Genomic DNA, 21,710 nt, shown 5'->3' with positions numbered 1-21,710 from the left:
CTGGATGGCTCAGTCAGTTGAAATGTTAGACTCTTGGTTTCAGCTCAGGTTAGGATCTCCAGGTCCCGGGACTGAGCTCCAGGTTGGGCTCCACACTCACCGCGGAATCTGTTTTAGATTCTCTCTCTCCCTCTCCCCGGCCCCTCCCCACCACTCATGCTCTCGCTCTAGCTCTCTCTCTCTCTCAAATAAATAAATAAAATCTTTAAAAAAAAAAAAAATCACTGGTTTTTAGCTCCCAGGGCACATAGCTCTTGACCCGGTTCCACCAGGGCTGAGAACACAGAAGAAAACAGGGGCCTCACTCACATCTGTCTGGAGGTGTGCGGGGGCTTCCGAGTTGTCATTCAGCCTCCGAACACTGTCATAGTGCTCTCCGCACCGATATGCGATGTGTAACTCCCTTACGCTGCTCTTCTCTGTGCCACGAATCTGCAGGCAGAAGGGAAGACAGATGCCAGCGAGGATCTGGATGGTGTCAAGTCTGGGAGGGAAAGGCCCCCTGGGTTGTCCAGGAAGCCCAGTGAGCAGGCTCTATGCACACACGAATTCCGGATAGGCTGGGATATGCCAGGGGGCGGGGCCGGAAGAACAGATACAGGACAAGTATCTGCTGCGACGAGAGATTTGGTGCTGCGCACCTGGACTCTGGGCCCTGTGTTTTCAGCCTCTGATTTAATTTGTGGGGGAAAAAAATAAAGGAAAGACTTTCTCTTAAAAAAAAAAAAAAAAAAGCTTAAGTAACTTCTGAATTCTCTTTCTCCTACCCATGTTACATAGGCTTCAAACTGCTTAATGTGTAACTATATGGAAATCCATCCACATGAAAAAACATAGTCAAAAGCCAGAGCAGATTTACCAGGAAGTTACAGCAGCTTATGTTTCAGAGGCTTCCGCACCCCTCAGCCTCTCCATGCACAGACCCTTTCCAGGGTGGAAGGCCCAGGGGCTGAGACAGATCTGTTCAGCTTGAAGCTCAAACAACCTGGGGCCCTCTTTGAGAAAAAGAATACAAAATTACAAATATTAAATTGCTATAACCCCTCCCAAGACCTTGAAAGGGGACTACAAAAATGAGGGACCTGACACTCACAGTAAATCCACCCACTGTTAAAACAAAAATAGCATTTTCCATCAACTGCATACTAAGAAATTAACAAGAACAAATTCAAAAATCTCCCACTTATACCAAATTCAAAACAAAACGTGATACAGTCAAGCAGTACTACTTGGCCCAATGATGAAGGCACTGTTCCAAGGCACTCCATGCGAATGGTACCCATGGAGCGCAGCCCAAAAAGAATGGTGTTCCCTGAAGTTGTGCTGTACAGAAGCCCTAAGGGTCAGGCTGGGTCAGAAACCACCATCTCCACAGAAACTCTGAAGTAATTCTGAATCTGTCCCTTAAAAAGGCCCGTACCTGTTTCTTTGTTAAACACCAAAACATCAGCACCTCTTCTTGTTTTTACTGAAAGTCATAGGTAGTAAGATTCTGCCATTAATTCAAACAGTATCCATGGTCTAAAACACAACAAAAGCCGGAACCACACAAGTCTAAGAGATCAGAACCATGGAAATTTCCTCCAGGCGGAATACTTAGGTCTCAAAATACAGACAGTCTGATTTTGACATATAACAGAGCGAGTACCATTTATCTCTCTTGGGAGGGGTTATAGCAATTATAAATTAAATCTCCAGGAAGAGTAATGGAAAAGGAAACTAGTTGATTAGAACCTTTGAATGACATTGTTCCTACAACACATACACATTTAAGTAACAGTAATATACACACAGTATGAATAGGAGAAAATAACTGGAATAGTCACCAAATCATTAACTGTGATCTTCAGGGGGAAAGAGATTACAGAGGACTTCCACTTTCTATGCTACACATGTCTACACTGCTCACAGAAGCACATACTCCACTTGTAACGAGGGAAAAAATGCAGGTTTCAGGGTCTCCATGTTGTGAGTGAAGTCTACTCATTATTCATGCAAGAGCTCTTACCCCAGACAGTAGCAACCAATGCAGTTGCTACTTAAATTTTATAACTTGCTTCTTAAATTTTATAAGATCCGGGGCACCTGAGTGGCTCAGTACGTTAAGCCTCTGACTTTGGCATAGGTCGTGATCTCAGGGTCCTGGGATCAAGCCCCGCATTGGGCTCTCTGCTTAGCAGGGAGCCTGCTTCCTCACTCCCACCCCTACCTGCCTCTCTGCCTACTTGTGATCTCTCTCTCTCTGTCAAATAAATAAATTTTTAAAAAGTTTTATAAGGTGCTTCAAAGGGAAGTGGAAAGATGGAGGAGATCCAGTGCACAGTTCCATTATACAGCAATTATACTTATTTTGAAAACATATACTTTCAAAAAAACAAAACAAAACAAAAAACCAAAGCAAACACTTTCAGTATTTAGCAATCCATGAAAAAGAACACTACAGAAATATATTTGGAAAAAAATTCTAACTATGCAGAATCACCTTCCACAACTACCTAGATAATAAAAATAAAACTTAAAATAAATAGTTAGGGGAGACTGGGTGGCTCAGGTCGGTTAAGCAGCTGCCTTTGGCTCAGGTCATGATCCCGCATCAGTCTCCCTGCTTGGTGGGGAGTCCACTTCTCCCTCTCGCTCTGCCTACTTGGGCTCTCTGCTCAGCAGGGAGCCTGCTTCTCTCTCTCTCTCTCTCTCTGCCTGCCTCTCTGCCTACTTGTGATCTCTGTCTGTCAAATAAACAAATAAAATCTTTTAAAAAAAAAAGGGGGGGGGGAGGTCATCATTGCCTTTATGAAAATAATCAGAGAAATGGGTAAGAAGTGTGTACACGTGCACACAGACGCATCTCCGGGTGCGCAGATGGGCTTCAAACAGGTATGAGACCACTGCGATGTGTCTCTTTTCCAGGTTCAGCAAACAGTGCACATGAATGCCACGGATACACACTAACATGTTAACAGTAATAATCTCTGCGTAATATGACACTCTGGGTGATTTTTACTTCCTTTTATGGGCTTTTCTGAATTTTCAAATTTTTCTATGATTAACATGTTTTAGCTAATTTAAAAAAAACAGCTTAGAAATGGGGAAGTGAGAAACACCTGGGTGGCTCAGTGGGTTAAGCCTCTGCCTTCGGCTCGGGTCATGATCTCAGGGGGGTCATGATCTCAGGGTTCTGGGATCGAGCCCCGCATCGGGCTCTCTGCTCAGCAGGGAGCCTGCTTCCTCCTCTCTCTCTGCCTGCCTCTCTGCCTACTTGTGATCTCTGTCAAATAAATAAATAAAATCTTTAAAAAAAAGAGAGAGAAAGAAATGGGGAAGTGAATGGAAGAAGAGAGAACTAATAGAAATCCTATGCACAGTTTTTAGGAGCAGAGCCACAATGGGAAAGCAAGCATGCAAGTATGAAGAATAAGGGGATGGTAGCCTACAGACACTTTCGCCCTGTCCTGTGGCTTTCTATACTCCAGAACATTTAGTTTGATGGACTGTTTGGAGGAGATGAGGTTAATTTAGGATACCAAAGGTAATGAAAGGCGAAAACAGATGAATGGACAAGTACTTCATGAAAGGGGCCAGGGGAACACACCGAGTACGTGTTGTTAAAATCTTATTTGCCGTAGAAAAACCACTAAAACCATTCTGTGTGGCTGGGCAGAGCACAGAATCGAGCTTGACATCCTAGGCCATGAAATGTATCTTGCTGTTCGGATCACACTTTTTAGCAACACTTACTGCGTGCATTTTGTTTTTGTCTCCCTCCACATAAAAAAACAAAACATAACGTGGGTTAGGCATACCTCCAACCGGAATTTGTAGGCCCAAATCCTCTGGATTCCCACTTTACTATTTTCTACAACGTGATCTAAAGTATTTCCATATTAGGCTGTCGGCCCTCAAATTACCCAGTTAACTGACTGCTAAATAATACATATTTTTTAAGTTGTAAATTTAAAGTCAAGTTAGTAAACAGTGTATCAGATTCAGATGTACAATTCAGTGACTCAACACTGGCATAGGACACCCAGTACTCACACAAGTGCCCTCCTGCAACCCCAGCACCTTGCTGAGTAATACTGTTAACCTTCTAAAGGTCTGTGCCTTATACTTCAGACTCCCTATGTACATAACACGGGGTTTAATTCAAAGCCACTGGCAGCTTCCCGTCTGTGGTTAGGCCAGCAGTCCAAGTGACCCGTACAGTTCAGTATCACCATCTCTGGACACCCCTAATGCTAATTTATAAGTAAGAGCTTAACACAAGTCCCCCAGTAGGTGACCTACCTGCCACAAAGGGGCATTAAGTTGATGAATCACCACATTCAACTGATGATTTCTTGCAAAGGCTACGATTGCATCATTGCCAGCAAAGGTTCCAGGCTTTGCCAAACTGGCCACTGCACAAAACAGGAGAGAGAGGAAAATGAACTCTTTGGAATGGAAAAATCCAAGTGCAAACATGCTTTGGTATTTGCTTAGTTCCAAATAGTATGAAACAGAGGGATCCATCTGAGAAATCCATAAGCTCTGTCAGAACCAGGAATTCAGTTGGTTGCACAGTATGTCGTCTGCTACTTGGAAGAGTACCAATCATTCATAAAGAAAGGAGTCATTTCTTCCCTCATTAATTACTTACTGTTTCCTATATGCTTAACTCTGTAGGACTGGAAACGAACAACAACCAGAGTAACCTTCAGTTTGCATTAATGAGTGTGATTAGGTGTTAAGCACGGCTCTACTCACTTCTGGATTATTACTTTTAATCCTCAAAACTCTCTGAAAGAGACATCATCGTGCATACCATCCTCCAGGTAGAGCAGTTTGTAACTGAGCCCAAGGTCACAGAGCCAGTACATAGCAGAGCAGAGACCGCATCCCAGGCAGCCTGACTCCAAGCCCTGGCTCTTGACCACGCCATTACATAGCTGGTCACAGTCTGAGCTCAAGGAGTCTACAACCAGTGGGGGACAAACAACAAGAAAACAGGCATCGCTGATGCGTAAGTGTCGCAGGGAAGGGATGTACAGTAAGGAACTTGGCCTCACCCAGAGAGGTCTGGCCTTTGTCCCGGACTCCTAGGTAATAACCTCTAAACCCTTAAAATTTCCCACGTGAAAGGATGATGGGCCCCTTGGCCCCACTTGAGTTTATACTAATGAGGTGACTCGTGGTGGGCCTCTCTGGCCACATGACAGTAGGAAGACCTGGGGGACTGGGAGCTGGATACTGAGAGCAACCATCTAGGCAGTCAATCAATAATAGCTACGTAATGAGGCCCCAGTAAATGTGGAAGTCGGGGGGCTCCCTGGCTGACAGTATTCTGTGATTGTGTAACCCTCCCTGACTCTAGGCCTTGGCTAATTTTGATCCATATCCTTTCCTTGTAAAAAATTGTAACTGTGAGTATAACCACCGTCAGTGAGTTCTGAGTCCTTCTAACCAATTATTGAACCTGAACCTGGTTCTGGGAAACCCCCAATTTGCAGCTGGTATCAGAATAGGGAAGTCGGGCATGTGGGTGGCTCAGTCGTTAAGCGTCTGCCTTCGTCTCAGGTCATGATCCCAGGGTCCTGGGACTGAGCCCCGCATTGGGCTTCCTGCTCCTCCCACTCCCTCTGCTTGTGTTCCTGCTCTATCTCTCTCTCTGTCAAATACATTTTTAAAAATCTAAAAAAAAAAAAAAAAGAAAGAAAGAAAGAAGAGAGGGAAGTCTTATGAGAGACTGTGCCCCCAAACCCTGCCGTCTGGCTGACTCCAGGTCAGGACCACAACGCAGTCTGGTAGCGGGAGGGGAGGTAAGGTGTATCAGACAAGCTTCTCAGCAGACAACTGCACTGACTCCTAAAGGGCGAGCAGGAGACAGACAGAAGAGGAACGGATGACGTTCCAAGCAGAGGCGAGAGAGAGAGAGGATGAGCTTGTGCGCTGTATAGTATGGCGCGAACTTGGGACTGCCGAGAGCCAGGGGGGCGGGGAACAGAAGACAGAGCGGGAAACAGCAAGAGACGAGGGTAGAGAAGTAACAAGAGCTGAAGAGTTTAGACTTTATCCTCAGGTCCGTGGGGAGCAGCCAACAGGTTTTTGATGGGGAAAAGCAGTCTTAGATGTATGTGCATTTAGCTCACTACTCTGGCGGCAATGTGGAAGACAAACTCAAGGGGTCTCAAGAGGCAATGGAATCGGTCCAGAAAGTATTGAAGAAGTCTAAGCAAATGGCCCCGAGGCTTGATTTTATGAGGGAGAAGAGGTGAAAGAAAAAGACACGGAGGTAGAAGTGACAAGCCTTAATAAATGACTGGGCATAAGAGGGGGAGAAGGCACTGAGCAGATTCAGGTCTCTGTGCAGCTGGAGAGCCAGAGTCTAAAGGAAAGAACGATCGTAAACAACACAGCCATCCTCCAGGGTAACCAGGCCCCAAAGAGCTAAGTGAGCCATTTATTTATTCACTTAACAAACGTCTTCCGAGTGCCTACCACGTGCCAGGCAGAGCCACTTTGCGGAACAACCACAGTCCTTGTCCCCAGGAATCTCACGGTGTAAAAAGGCAGGCAGGCGTTAAAACCACATTAACCAGAAGAGTGATACATGGAGCAAGTCCAGCCTTCTGGTGACACTCGAATGGAATGTGCAGACTTCTCAGGGTCCTTTCTTTCCGCTATGGCAGCCAGAGCCACCTCTCACACCTCTGATGCTCAAATTCTCACAGAGCACCAACCAGTCATCAGGCAAACCCAGTGGCATTTCAACAACACAGACTCCCATAGTGCATCGACAGGGATCATCACATCATGCTGCTGGCTGCAGGCTGGAGTCCCCTCTCCTGCCGCACCCCAAATCTACCACGTGACTCCACTGCAGATATCCACAGGGGATATTACAGTGTTTCCAGTCAAAGTGAAAACTCTCTCCACCCAAAATGATATTTTACTTGGACGAATGACCCCATTCATTTTATATAGCACTAAACTGCAAAACTTGCCCTGTAGACCCACACTTGTCAACAGCTGACCATCTGGTAACCTGTTATCTGCCAGACAGAAATTGAGCCAGAGAAAGGAACCATTAGAACTCAGTGACTAACACAAACTACTCATGGAGGGGGTGGTTTGCTGCTGGGCCCCTTTGTTGCTGGTGCCTAATGAATGAGTCCTTTCCTAGGTAGCAATGAAAAAGGCTTTGCGGTCATGGATAGTTTCCCTGCCAAAGGTCTTCCTCCTGCTGCCCTCTCTCTCGATGAGAGAGGATACAACTACCCAGCCATTCTCCAGAACGTTCCAAACCACTTTTGTCTCCTCCTCCTCCCCTCCTCCCCACCTCCAAAGAGGCCTGTCAATTATGATACCAAACTGTGTCCTAGCTTGGATTCTACTGATTACCCCCAAGTAGCTGGTGGAGCCTGTCTTATTGTTTCATCTGGCCAGTGTGGACAGGCTTCTAACTCATCCTCCTGCTCAGTCTTTCTCCATCCATTCCTGACATGGCATCCACAATTAGTTCTCTAAAACACAGAACAATCCTGTCTCTTTCCTAGTAAGGGTATTATGTGAGCCCTGTGATGATAATGTTAGTTGTAAAATACAAATATATCAACACCTTGTTTAGTAGATCCTTAAAGTTTTTTTTAAGATTTTATTTATTTATTTGAGAGGGAGAGAGTGAGCACAAATGGGGGAGAGACAGAGGGAGAAGGAGACACCCCCCTGAGCAGGGTGCCTAATGCAGGACAGAGCACTATCTCATGACCCTGAAACCATAACCTGAGTTGAAGGAAGATGCTTAACCGACAGAGCCATCCAGGTACCCCGAACCTTAAAGTTTAAAAGCTCAAATGTACTAGGGCTCCTGGGTAGCTTAGTCAATTAAGCATCAGACTCCTGATTTCAGCTCAGGTCATGATCTCGGGGTCCTGGGATCAAGCCCCGTGTCAGGTTCTGCGCTCCCCAGGGACTCTGCTTCTCCCTCTCCCTCTGCGCCTCCCCTGTGCACACTCTTTTTTTTTTTCTCTCTCTCTCCCTAAAATAAATAAGTAAAAATCTTTTAAATAAAAGGCAGGGGGAAGCTCATATGTACTTTCTTACTAGATCTGAGCTAATTTAAATCACTGACTTGCCTCAAAGAAAAGTGGTTGTGTTTGGGTTTCTGGTGAGAAATTGAAATGACTACTGCTTTTTCTGATTATAAAAGCAATACGTGGGTGCCTGGATGGCTCAGTGGGTTGAGCCACTGCCTTCAGCTCGGGTCATGATCAAGCCCCGCATCCGGCTCTCTGCTCAGCAGAGAAAAAAAAAGCAGTATGTGGTCATTTTGAAAATCAGAAAAATATGCAGAAGAACATTTAAAGTTGTCATAGTCCCACCACACCTAGATGGCTGGCATTTATTAAGAACTTATTTTAATTATATTATCTAATTTAATCCTTATCAAAACCCCTATAAATTGGTGTTATTATACCTCCAAGTTGTTGAAAGGAAATGGTTTCTGAAAAATAAGCAGAACCAAGAATTACCAACCATAATATGTTAGGACTTAGCCACTTTTCCTAGTGTGTATGTGTGTGTTTCTGTACCTTTCAAAATGAAGATCAGTCTGTATACATTTTATAGGCTTCTTTGATTCCCCTCCCACTGAATAAGAAGTTCTAAATAGCTTTCAGGTTAATTAACAGCATCACTTTTATTAAGGGTACAGATACCTTAACCTATTGATTCCCAACTGCCTAGCATGCTGCCTATTAGAAGGCAGACCAATATTTTTTGAATAAATGAATGCCATCATTTATGAAATGAAACCCCTGAATGCTGATGGATTTAATTACCCAATGCATTACTCCTAGAGGATCCAGTGTCCCACAGTGAACCTACCATGTTTCTCAAAAGGAATGTCATCTTCTACAAAGGGTTCAAAATCTTCCCGCTGCTTTATCATGTAATCCACTGTCTCTTGTCGGTGCTTGAGATGATTTCGTGAGTGTCCCTCCAACTGATCACCAAGTGCTCTGAACAGGCAATTGCTATCAAAACAAAAATGTTGGTCAAGACCTCTTAAAAATGAACTTAGTTCATTTGAAATGACGACGCTTTGCACTAGGCCACTGATGGGAATCATTCCCCTGGAGATAAAGCTTCAATGCTGACAGTCCAGGATTCTTCCCAAATACTGTGGGGAGAGCACTAGGGCAGGCATTCAACCACATCATCTTCTTGAGAGGCTACAAACTGGACCTCATTCCCCACTTGGCAGCTAGCTGACTCAGGAAAGTCAATGAACTTCCCCAGTCTCAGCTGCTTCGACTCATGCAGGTGGTGATACAGTAACCACCTGAAGACAGGGTCCAGACATTACAGGCCATTCCACACCTAAGGACTGTGATTCCCAGAGGCCCTTTCCAAGTAATAAATCCTATCTACCACCTCTTTTCTGAAACGAGCTCCGCTACAGCTGCCCAGCTACCATCATTCATCTAACAAAGAGTATCCAAAAGACAGCAATTTGTCAAGCTCCTGATACAAGCAATTGAACTCTACATCCTATTTGGGTCCTATAAACATAGTGGAGAAGACCAGGAGAAGGAAAGCCCGCGGACAACACAGAGCTGTACTGTGCAATGACACTCTCCCTCCTGGGCTCCTCTCCTCCCGCCCAGGGAGCCACAAAGCCACTGTTACTCCTGCCAGATGGAAACTTTAAATGCCATTTTTTGTTTCTCAAAAATTAAAATGCTGATAGTAAACTTTAAGAGCTATCTTTACTTGGAAACTCCTCAAAGGCTTCTAAAATTTCAAATTATATCACGAATACAGAGCCCAGACACACGGAAACCAAAACAAGACAAACACCAACTAGCATCCTTGAAACTAAGGCAATAAGCCATTGGGAAGCCCAATAGTTGCCCAGTTTCACACCAAACTGTCCGCTCTTTCAAATGAAGAGTAAACTCATCACAAAAAATAAATCATTACTTCCATAATTTCAGACCTAAATGTGCAGCAGAAAGAGGTTTTTGTTTCCAACTCAGAAAAATGAGTTTTCAACAGAAAGTTATGGAGAAGGCAGGAATCTCTTCAAGCATATAAAGACATATACTTTATTTATTTGTGAAGGCGGAGGAGAAAATTTAAAGAATGCACGTTCTATAAACTATAAACTAGAAACTAAAAAATTATGCATCAATTTGGGGTAAGATTCAACTGGAATATAGCATTTGTGCATACTACACTGAGGTGTCTTTTACTAAAATAAAACAGCCATCTTTTTTCACCCATGAGAAAAAAAAGTAACCTAATAGATAAGATGTTCTCAACTTTAAGCTTTTCTCTCAAACTTCTTTAAACCCTTAGTACCTGCTACCACTAGTCAGTCTACTTTTGAGGGTGCCTGGATGGCTCACACTCTTGATGTTGGCTGAGGTGATGATCTCCGGGTCATGGGATCAAGCCCCGCATTGGGTCTGTGCTCAGCACAGAGTCTGCTTGTCGGCACATGTGCCCTCTCACTCTCCCTCTAAATTAAATAAATAAATGAATGAATGAATGTTTTTAAAGATTTTATTTATTTGATAGACAGAGATCATAAATAGGCAGAGAGGCAGGCAGAGAGGTTGGGGGTGTTGGGGGGCGCTGAAGCAGGCTCCCTGCTGAGCAGAGCCCGATGCGGGGTTTGATCCCAGGACCCTGAGATGATGACCCAAGCCAAAGGCAGAGGCTTAACCCACTGAGCCACCCAGGCACCCTAAAAAATAAATAAAATCTTAAAAAAAAAAAAAAAACGAGGTGTGATTTAGCACAAAATTATGTATTTAGTTATTTTACATTAAATTCATGGTATTCAGCAGAAAGTAACATGCTTTCTAAGAACTTTCAGTAACATGGGCAAATGTTACCTGTAGTTATCCCTACACAGTGGAATTAGAAGTAACTGCTGAAAGTATTTTAAGATATGTGTCTCTATTTACCAAACTCTCCTTGAGCTTACTAAAAATAAGTAATGAAAATGAAAAATCAGGATAGACAAATCACTTTCTTTTCTGACAGAGTTACAAGAGAGTGATACAGGAAAACTGAACAAACACCACACGCTTAGCATAGTGGGCGGCCTCGGGGAGTCCAGCAAAAGCACAAGGTGACCAGTGCCCCAAGGCCCTCTAGGAGATCCCGTTTCCTGAGCCCACACCTGAGCCCCATACACTAGGGCAGGGCTTCTCCACACTACTGCCCTCTGGGGATGACTCTTTGTTGTGGGGGCTGTGCACTGCACCTCAGGATGTTGACAAGCATCCTGGGCCTCTACCCACTGGATGCCAGCGGCACCTCCACTGCCTCCCTGTCAGCTGGAACAACCAAAACTGTCTCCAGACATCACCAAACGTTCCCTGGGGAAGCATCAGAATCATCTCCCGGTGAGAACCACTGCACTACCAGGTTCTATGTAAGGTCTTGCATTTGAGTTCACAAAAAAAAGCAATTACATAAGTGATATGTAAGAGTTCTGGGTGCCCAGTGATAGTTCAGGAGGAGACAATACTGTAACAGCCGCCAAAAGAACTAACTAATGGCCTCTGAGGCTGCAATCATAGTAGTAAATGTGCAGAAAGGGCAGGGTGGGGGCAGGGGAGGGACAGGGCTTGTCCTCTGGGAGCTCAGACCACAGCTCGAGTACTAGATACGATTCTAAGTTACCACATTTTCAGAGAGACATGTTCCAATGGGAAGTGGCTTTAAACCACAGAAGATGAAGAACATGAACTACAGCTTCGCCTACAGCGGGCTTGGCAGGACACAAGATCTACCTCGAACTGTGTGTCATGGTGAAAGGCACGCTGTTATCTATACAATAAAACTAAAACACGGGACCTCTAGAGACACAGATTCAGGCAAATGAAAGGAAATTTTAGCTCTATGGAAACAAGTCATAAACTAAGGATTTTGTAAATTTCTGTCTACTGGCAATCCTCGGTGTCTATATATGTGCTCTACACAATGGTAGCCAACAGCTACGTGTGACTACTGAGCACGTGAAATGTAGTTAACTGAAACTGCAGCGTGTTTTCAGGATAAGATACTGGATTTTGAATAGTATTTTAAGACATAAAATATCTCATTAAAAATGTTTATATTGTCGGGGCGCCTGGGTGGCTCAGTGGGTTAAGCCGCTGCCTTCGGCTCAGGTCATGATCTCAGGGTCCTGGGATCGAGTCCCACGTCGGGCTCTCTGCTCAGCGGGGAGCCTGCTTCCCTATCTCTCTCTCTCTCTGGCTGCCTCTCCATCTACTTGTGATTTCTCTCTGTCAAATTAATAAATAGAAGCTTTAAAAAAAAAAAAAAGATGTTTAAAAAAAATGTTTATATTGTCTCTGTCAAAACAATAATATTTTAACATATCAATATTATGACATACAGTGACATATATTAAAATTAGTTTCACCTGTTTCTTTTTATTTTTTTAATGTAGCTAACGGAAAAATTTTAGATTACATATTGGCTCCTGTTTTATTTCTATCGGACCAGCACTGGTCTGGATCATTGATTCTCAAAGTGTGATTCCCTAACTACTTGAAAACTTATTTGCAATGAAAACCCTCAGGCTTCACCCCAGGCCTACTGACTCAAACCTTCTGGGGTTAAACCCAAGAACCTAGCTCCTCGAAATGGTTCTGTCAAATTCTAAAGTTTGAGAAACACTAGCCTAAACTCTAGACTCTAGCTCCCTGGTTCGCAATTACAGCTGCATATTAGAATCACCTGTGGATATTTTAAAGGTTCTCAATAACCAAGTCCCACTGCCTGAGATTCTGGTATAGTTGATCTACAAGAGGCCCAGACACTGTATTTTTGCCAAAGCTCCCTAAGTGTGCCAGCAAGGTTGAAAACCAGTGAGCGAGATGCAGAGCAGTTGTCCACAGGATGCAGGTAACAAGGTGATGTGGCAATACCCTTCCATCACTGGAATCCTAAGATTCCAAAAGCAAAACAAAAATTTAAAAAATAACTTGCTTAGGAGAGATAAATGATTAAAATTAGTGATTCTTTAACGTTTTCATTGTAGAACACTACTAATTAGTTAGGAAGTTGAGGCCAAGATTTAGTAAGATGCAACTAGATACGGTTCAGAGATGCTAATATTGTACTGCCCAATCCAATCAGACATTCTTTTCACACTATGCCAATCACGTTTTTAAGGACAACACCAAGGTTAAAATATTTCTTTGTTTTGAAACGGAATCTAATTTATGTTGGCCCTCCCTCCAGACATGACAAATACAAAGGCGGCCCATGATGCATGACAAACCCCGTAAGTAGCTCCGAGATTAATCTAGGCTAAATTGACTCATGTCACGTAAAGGCTACATTAGAGGACAGCAGGTGCCCAGAGGTGCCAGGATGCTCTAAGTACCATACCGCCTACAGTGAATATGCCTCCACAGTGAGATGCTAGGTCAGGCTACTCAATATGGACATCAGACCAGAATGGAAAGACCGAAGAGTGGAGGCTGTCAACTTCTGTTATCATAACTTCATTATATTTCACCAAGAGTACTCAATAAATATTAATAAAGAATCTGATGATACCTACTAAGCCATCACATACACAGGGAACCCCATTCACTGCACAGTGATAAAGCCTGTTGTCGTTATATTCAAAAGCACCACAACACTAGAAGGCTGAACCACAGCCCATCTCATGGTCCCCGTGGGAAGAATGTGTGAACCAAAAGTGGTGAGCCTCATGGAACACACAGAAGGAGTTATCATGATCATTTTAACTAACATTGTCTCAAGAACAGTGACCCCGGAAGGGAGAGACATGAACATTCCTCTGGCCTCCGCAGTCTCCCTGCCAGTGTTCTACCCTTCTACCCTGATACTCCTGCATCCGAAGCAACTCCTATCTCTCTAAAAAATAAAGCGCTCCTGTGCCTTTACATGTATTATATTACTCCTCAGCCTGGAATGTTCTCTTGGCATATTCCCATTGGTATGGGAATGACCCAGTCAGAGTATGACCTCCTCCGAGAGGCAGCTGGTGTGGTGTAAGCTCACTGAACATTGGATGAATAAATGAGAAGGCCTCCCTGATCGCTTGAGGGAGTGCTGGCCACCTCTTCTCAATAGTACTATAATCGGCCACTGTTAAAAACATACCAAACTGTAATTATTTGTATCATCCATCCTCAAAGTGGGGCCCAGTTTGGGAGAGAGGAAGGTAGCTCTGAGACCCTTTCGGGGTATTCCTGAGTTCAAAACTAAAATGTCACTTATCTTTTGCACTCTTACTCTCTCTCAAGTATAGAGTGGAGATTTCCAGAGCTTACATGATACATAAGTTATTATTCTGACAGTTAATGGAATGTGTGTTTGTGTAGTCTTGTGTTTCTAATTTTTGCTTTCCTTTCAAATACAGTAAATATTGATAGCTATAATCCACATAAACAAAAGCTCTTTGGAGTTCTCAGTAATTTTCAGGAGTGTAAAGGAGTCCCTAGGTCAAAAGCTCCCTTTTTCATTTATCTCTTACTAGATGTGAATTCCTTAAGTATCTTAGTCATCAATGGATTCCCAGCTCTTGCTCAACCTTTGCTGAATTAACTAAATTATGTTCTCTTGGGGGGCAGAGCAGAGGAGAGGTAGTATCCCCAAAGTTTTCCATCACATTGTGAGAGCTCCCTCAGGATTTTACAGTTCCCTGTGCTGCAATTCCTGCTCAGAAGCAACCTTCTGCTGAGTACTTCAGTTTCCCCGGCACCCTGACATTGAGAATACCATGTCCAGTATAACAGACACAAGCAATCCAATCATTTGCAAGGAAGAGCCTCACCTCAATCCCAGTGTAAAATACTCAACTGTAAAGTATTTTAGTTTATACAGCAGTGTCCTGTGCTTGTAAGTCTGATTAGGATAAGTAAGGCCCAGAATAGTTAATAAACTATATTTGACGAAATCAAAGTACTAGGCTAAAAGCAAGACACAGCAAAGCAAGTCTTTAATGGCAGTGACTCCACTAAGAAAACGTCCCTTTGCGAGCCCCTCCTGAGGGTGCAGTTGGCCTCTGTGACATTTTTATCATTCATTCGTACAACAAAAATGCACTGCATGCCCTCTATGTACTAGGCACTACGCTAGATGATGGTGAGTAAAATGCAACCAAGCTCTAAAGCCAAGTGTTTAAGCACTGAACATATGCAGGAAAAGATGGGAAATATCAATTAGTGCCAGTTCATACACTGTCTTGATCAATAAGGTACAGTGTGATGTGAAATTAAAAAAAAAAAAAAAAAAAAAACACTTTCTTCCCTCTTTTCCATGCTTAGTAAGTAAGGCAATTCTATATGGTCTTGAACTTCATCTTATTCTCCCCTCTGCCCTTTCTGAGCCCTTAAATGCAGGGAAGAACAGCAGCAGCCAGGCTATTATTAATGTCTCTTCCAGAGTGACCCACCTTGGCAACCAGACTCCCTCTGACCTATCCCTGCAATGAGGATGCCAACTGTTCTCCCCCCCCCCCCGCCCTCTTCTTTTTCCCGCTGTCATCCATGCTTCTGGATCCATATCCCCTTCCCTTTCCCCATTTTCTCCCTCCCATCCCACTTATTTAGCTCGTGTTCCCTAAAAGAGCTCGCCCTAGATTCCAGTCTGAGCCCCAAGCAAGCTGGAGTTAAGCATCAGAGGAGAAACTCGGGCGCGCAGAAGTCAGAACTGGAGAAGTTACCTTTCAGGTCAGTCAACAGCAGGCCCTCAAAGACCTAACGTGCTAAGCGTAAAAGGAGCGCAGCGCCCAACAGTAAGAACTCGAGAAGGGCCGCGTGTTGGTAATACCAAGCGGAGCTTCGCCTCTTTCTCCCGGTCTCGGCGTCGCTCTGACTGCCCTACGTGCTGTCCTGCTCTTCGAGGGACCAGCTCCAACTCATTCCTCCAGGTCTCGGCTTAAATGTCACCTTTCAGAGAGGCCTTCCTGGGCACCTATCTCAAGGAGACCGGCTCCACTGCTGTCTCTTGGGACCACTTCACCGTTTCCTCGCGGCCTCTGCCACCACGACGTCAATTTGAGATTACTCGAGCGTCCCGAGGGGAGGGATCCACCCCCACCCCCCCTCCCGCACTGGGAAGCGGTGGCGCTCGGCGCCTCCGGAATGAATGAGCGGACGCGAGCGGGCGACGGTCGCCAAGCCCCGCGCGTCCCCCGGCGCCGCCTCCCGCGCTCCCGGGCCCGCCTCACCCGTCCCCCGGCACCTCCCGCAGCTTCAGCCCCAGGGCCTGCAGCTGGTTGGCGAAGCTGACGAACTCCTCCTCGCAGCCGCCGCCGCCGCCGGACTCCGGCCGGTTCCGCCGCTCTTTGGCCAGGGCCCGGCGCGCCGCCCGCTCGTCGCGCTTGCGCTCGGCCTCGGCTTTCCGGCTGCCGCTTCCCGGCCGGCCCTTGGCCGCTTGCTTTCGGGACATGGCCGCGACGCGCGGCCCGCAGCTGCAAGACGAAAAGCCGCAGGACCGCCCGGCGGCCGTCTCAGGTGCCAAAAAGGCGAAGCGGCGCGGGCGACGGAGCCCGGCGACGGCAACGCGGCCACCGCGCCTGCGCGGGAGCGGGGCTCCCGGGTCACGTGATGTGCCCCGCCCCCTCCGCGTGGCTCTGTGGGCAGGCACCATAGAGAGCTCGCCTGTGAGAGCCAGAGGGGCGGCGAGCTTTGTTGGCTCGGCTCTTCCCCCCGGCGGTGGGTGGTGCTCGGAGTGAGGAGCAGGTGGCTGCTGAGAAGGAGGCAGGGGATCGTCAAGGGGAGAAAGAGAAGGATTGAAAAGTCGGAGGCCAGAGCGGCGACCAAAGTAAGGAAAGAAAGGAAACTAAAAACTTTTAACTCTACTTCTGAGCCTACATTTGGGATAGGCCCGTTCTCATGGCTCAGTCGTGTTTAATTATCCCCATATTACGGGAAATGGGATCTGACAGGTTAAGGAATTTCCGGAAGATCCCACAGCAAAGAAGCAGAGCTTTGCCCTGGTTCTAAAGCCCATATGCTTTGTTTCTTTAATCCTTCCCTCTCCACCATCCTCATAAAGGGAGAGGTTGCCCTTGTCCAGAACTTCTGACAACTCCGGGAATCTAGATTTCAGTCTAGGGTGACACTCCTAGGTTTGCCTCGAATTCAGGGTTTCCTGGGACGCAGCGCTTGTGGTTTTAAAACCGAGACAGTCCTGGGTAAACCAGGATCGTTGCACATTACTCTAACTCACACCCACCTACTCTGGAACCTAACCCCACTGACAGGTAACCCCGTCTCCTGCAATAATCCCGTTGTTAAAAGGCAGACTGAGGCACATCAACATTTTCGAGGGTTTATCTTGGGCATACATCATAGGAACGGAGCAGTGCCAAACCAAAGGTGGCTGGGGACGGTCCTCCAACAGTAGCTAGGGGAGAGGATTTTATAGAGAAGACAGGAAGCTAAGCCAGGAAATTATCTGATGGTTGTAGCATGAGCCGTTGACTTATTTGGGAAAACCTACTTGACTGTGCTTGGTTCTTAAGTTTCAGTTTCTGGGATTTGAGTGCATTGAGTCTGGCTTAGGTTTTGGTTCGCTTCTGTAGTTACAAGGCATTACAGCCACCTTGGTCTAATAGCCTCCCCGTTTGGTTACCGTAACACCCTCTCCTCCCTAGTCTCAGCCCCTTTTCTTAATTCCTGCCCTTCCCATAGTCCTGCTACTGCCTTCTCTTCATGGCCCTCTAAACTAATCTCACCATCCCTGGGAATGTTCCTAATGCTTCCGCCCATAATAATTATCTGCTCACTCTACTTACAAGGTCCTCTTGGGTCATGGCCAAAAGCAGCATCTGCGCACTCAGTTTCAACCAGCATCCGTATTTATCTCCCACCAGTAACTCTCATCTCAGGCCCTGTGCTGGATGCCCAGCGTAACTCCGAACCAAAGAGATAGGGGGATTGCCCTCAGGAAGCCCAGGTTCCAGTGGGACATATAGACAAGGAGACAGCAAATTATAATACTGTATAGGGAATGCTATCAAGGCAGAGGTATAGATGCCTTGGGGGGAAAAAAGTGGAGTGAAAGATGCCAAAAGAACTGACTGCCAGGCTGAAGCTGAAAGGGTGAGAGGGACGTGGGCAGACTAAAAGAGCTCAGAGGGAGGGGACAGTGTGCTCTGTTTTGAGAACTGAAGGAAGTACCATCTGACAGAATTACGAGGGCTTGAGCAGGATGCGGAAGGAAAGCCCAACTCCAGCGCAATCTCCATAGAGCATACGAAGGGACTCAGCCTAAGTCCTTAGAGCCCTGGCGGGGCCATCCTGGGGACAGACACAATCAGGTGTATGTCTAGAAATAAGGCTTCAGCTTTGATGAGGCGAATGAGTAGGGGGGGATGTCACATGGGAGGCTCCAAAGACAGATGACAGTGATGTGATTCTGGGTCAAGGACATGATGCTGGGTCTAGGACGGAGGCGAAGTGAGGGCGATTGGAAAGATAGATTCACATGCTAGTAAAAGCACCTAGAAGGGAACTGGACTGACTTGTCTTGGAATGTTTCACAGGCTTCACTGAAGTTCCTGAAATTCTTCCACTACAGATCCTTCTTTTGTTCTCAGGAAGAAAGAGTGTGAATTGTGCCTGGACCCACCTTTTCTTGCACAGACATTCCAAGGTCTTAGATGACCCCCTCTGCTGTGTTTAGTAAGGTGGGGGGAGGGGACAGGAAGTGCTGAGAGTGCAAACCCCTGGACAGGAAGGCAGAGACCCAGGTTCGGGGCTGGGTCTGTCACCAGCAGATGCCACAAGCTTGGGTTGGTTACTCCACCTCCCAGGTTCCTTTTGCTCATCTGTAAAACAGCAGTAGTAACAGCAAAGACCAAATACAACAGTAAGGACAGTAATAACAGACTTCTGTGGGGTTACCGTGTGCCTGGCACTGCTCTCATTGCTTTACAAATACTGTCTTATTTAGTCATTTCAACAACTCAATGAAATAGGTACTGTCTGAGGCACAGAGGGGTTAAGTAACTTGCCCAAAGTCACAAAGCCAGACCATTTCACTCCAGACGATATGCCTTTTTTTTTTTTTTTTTTTTTTTAAGTAGGCCTCACACCTACCATGAGGCTTGAACTCACAACTCCAACATCAAGAGTCCCACACTCTACTGACTTGGCCAGCTGGGTGTCCCAGGACTATATTATACTCTTAACCACTGTATTATACTACACACATAACTTTTCACAAACTGCACAAAACTCTATATAACACATAAATAATTTCATTATTAGCTCTCTTTCCCCCACATTCATTGTTAATACGGTCTTTCTACCACCTCTGTTATCACATATCACTGTTGTCTGATCTTCTATTTAAGTTTTTCTGTTGGGGCACCTGGGTGGCTCAGTGGGTTAAAACCTCTGCCTTCAGCTCAGGTCATGATCCCAGGGTCCTGGGATGGAGCCCCGCATCGGGCTGTCTGCTCAGCAGGGAGCCCGCTCCCCCACCCCAACCCAGCCTGCCTCTTTGCTTGCTTGTGATCTCTGTCTGTAAAATAAATAAATAATTAAACCTAAAGTTTTTCTGTGTTAAAGCAGATCATAACGGTTTAGAGCCTGATAGACCTAGATCTCCATCCTGAGTTCACCTTAGGTGAGTGATTTAACTTCTGAACCTCAGTTTACTATTCTGTCAAATGGCCATGCTGTTGTAGAAATGGGAGGGAGAGTTGTAGACATTAATAGAAACATAAAGCCCCAGGCTCACTAGCTTAACAGAGTTTCTTGAAACGTGTCTCTGTGGTGGAAAGCTCATGGGGGCAAGGCAAAGTCTGGCATTGCAAACTTCAGAAACCAGAAGAGGAAGGCCTGTCTTCACAAAACATATGGAAAGCCAGAACATGAGCAAATAGTGACAGAAATGCAAACACTTGTCCTCATAAAATCCTTTTCTTCCAGAGGCCCACGGCCTTTTGGCCCATGCCTAGAATATCTTTTTATCTCTTTTTTTAAAGATTTTATTTATTTATTTGACAGAGAGAGATCACAAGTAGGCAGAAAGAGAGAGGAGGAAGCAGGCTCCCTGTTGAGCAGAGAGCCCAACTTGGGGTTCAACCCCAGGACCCTGGTATCATGGCCTTAGCAGAAGGCAGAGGCTTAACCCACTAAGCCACCCAGGTGCCCAATGCCTAGGCTGTTGAAGGAGCTAGTTGCTTGTCCCTCAGCGAAGAGCTGTGTTAGATGACATCTCCCTTTGAGTGGGAAGGAATAATGCTTATATGTTCTATCGAAAGGCCGAAAGGAAGGAGTACTTGTGTGCTGAATGAATGCTCTACAAGCTTCATCAGAGTTCATTCAAAGACTCATGAAACCTCACTTGGTGGCATGTAGTACAGGAGTCGCCCCTTATGTGCAGGGGACACATTCTAAGACACCCACCCCCCCGCAAGTGCCTGAAACCGCAGAAAGTACCGAGCGCTGTGTATATACTGTGTTTGTCCCTATACACACAAACGTATGGTAAAGTTTAATTTATAAATTAGGCACAGAAGGAGATTAGCAATAATAATGTTTAATGCCATAGAACAATTCACAACAAAATACTGTAATAAAATTTCTAAGAGGGGCACCTGGGTGGCTCAGTCAGTTAAGCGCCTACCTTTGGCTCAGGTCATGATCTCAGGGTCCTGGGATCGAGCCCCTCATCGGGCCCCTACTCAGCTGGGAGTCTGCTTCTCCCTCTCCCTCTGCTGCTCTTGTGCTCTCTCTCTCTCACAAATAAATAAAATCTTTTTTTTTAATTTATGTGAATGTGGCTTCTCTCTCTTTATCAAGATATCTTGTATTCACCTTTCTTGTGATGATGTGAGATGATAAGATGCCCGTGTGATGAGACGTGGTGAGGTGAAGGTGAAATGACCAGACATATGATGTAGCCTAAGGCTACTATTGAACTTCTGACAATCCATTAACATCACCAGGGAGATCATCTGCTTCTGGACTGGGGTTGATCGCAGGTAACTGAAATTGTGGAAAGCAAACCATGGATGGGGGGCGGGAACTACCTGCAAATTAGTTTTTTTTTTTTTTTTAAGTGTGATTGGCAGAATTTTAGTGAAGAAATGCAACTCTAGGACCTGTCAGAACCCACGATAGAGGGTATGTGAACTCTCATGCACTGCATTTTGGAGGTAAAATAGTCTGGACCCTTTGAAGGACAATGGGGCAGTCCCTGGTAGCATTTTAAATGTCTGATGACCCAGAGAGGCCACATCTCATTACCCATTCTAAAACAAGTCTTGGGCCATGGACCGGGAGTTATACCCACATGGCTTTAAGGCACAATGGTACGTAAAAGCCAATAATTAAAAACAATGTAAAAATTCATCCATAGGAAAATGGCTTCTTAAATTACAAAGCAGCCATTTATTAAATGCTTTGCAACAGTTCAAAAGGATGAGGGGGAGGGAAATGAGGGTGTCTAGAATTCACATACACAGCTCTCCAGGACCTGTGGTTGAATGAAAAACCACAAGGCAGAACAACGCATTCCAAGTAGACTTTACCTACATCACGAAAATAACATAAAACAAAACAGAAGAGTTATGTTTTCTGCAGGTCTATATATGGACAGAAACATATGATAAAAAAATGGTCTGGAAAGATAAATGCCAGCCTGATAAGAGTAAGGGCGGAGGGAAGAGTGAAAGAGACCTTATCTTTATAAGTTTTCTTTTTTTTTTT

The 21,710-nt window shown here is 45.4% G+C and overlaps 1 protein-coding gene across 3 annotated transcripts in view; it reads right to left on the bottom strand.

The window, feature by feature from the left end:
- Positions 1 to 16,559, bottom strand: part of OTUD3 (OTU deubiquitinase 3) — a 29,905-nt gene extending 13,346 nt beyond the window's left edge. For 2 of the 3 annotated variants that reach the window (XM_059136526.1, XM_059136527.1), the window contains exons 1-4: positions 16,211 to 16,559; positions 8,863 to 9,011; positions 4,285 to 4,397; positions 310 to 432 (exon numbers count right to left, since the gene is read on the bottom strand). In XM_059136526.1, coding sequence (XP_058992509.1) covers positions 310 to 432; positions 4,285 to 4,397; positions 8,863 to 9,011; positions 16,211 to 16,431 — 606 coding nt within the window. In that variant the 5' untranslated portion in view covers positions 16,432 to 16,559. The remainder of the gene's footprint in view (positions 1 to 309; positions 433 to 4,284; positions 4,398 to 8,862; positions 9,012 to 16,210) is intronic. The other variant, XM_059136529.1, reaches the window with a different exon arrangement.
- Positions 16,560 to 21,710: the final 5,151 nt, after the last annotated feature.

Source organism: Mustela lutreola, chromosome 10, assembly GCF_030435805.1.
Source record: "Mustela lutreola isolate mMusLut2 chromosome 10, mMusLut2.pri, whole genome shotgun sequence".
NCBI lineage: Eukaryota > Metazoa > Chordata > Mammalia > Carnivora > Mustelidae > Mustela > Mustela lutreola.
The sequence above is the reverse complement of the archived record's forward strand: the minus strand, read 5'-3'. Positions and strand labels throughout refer to the sequence as shown.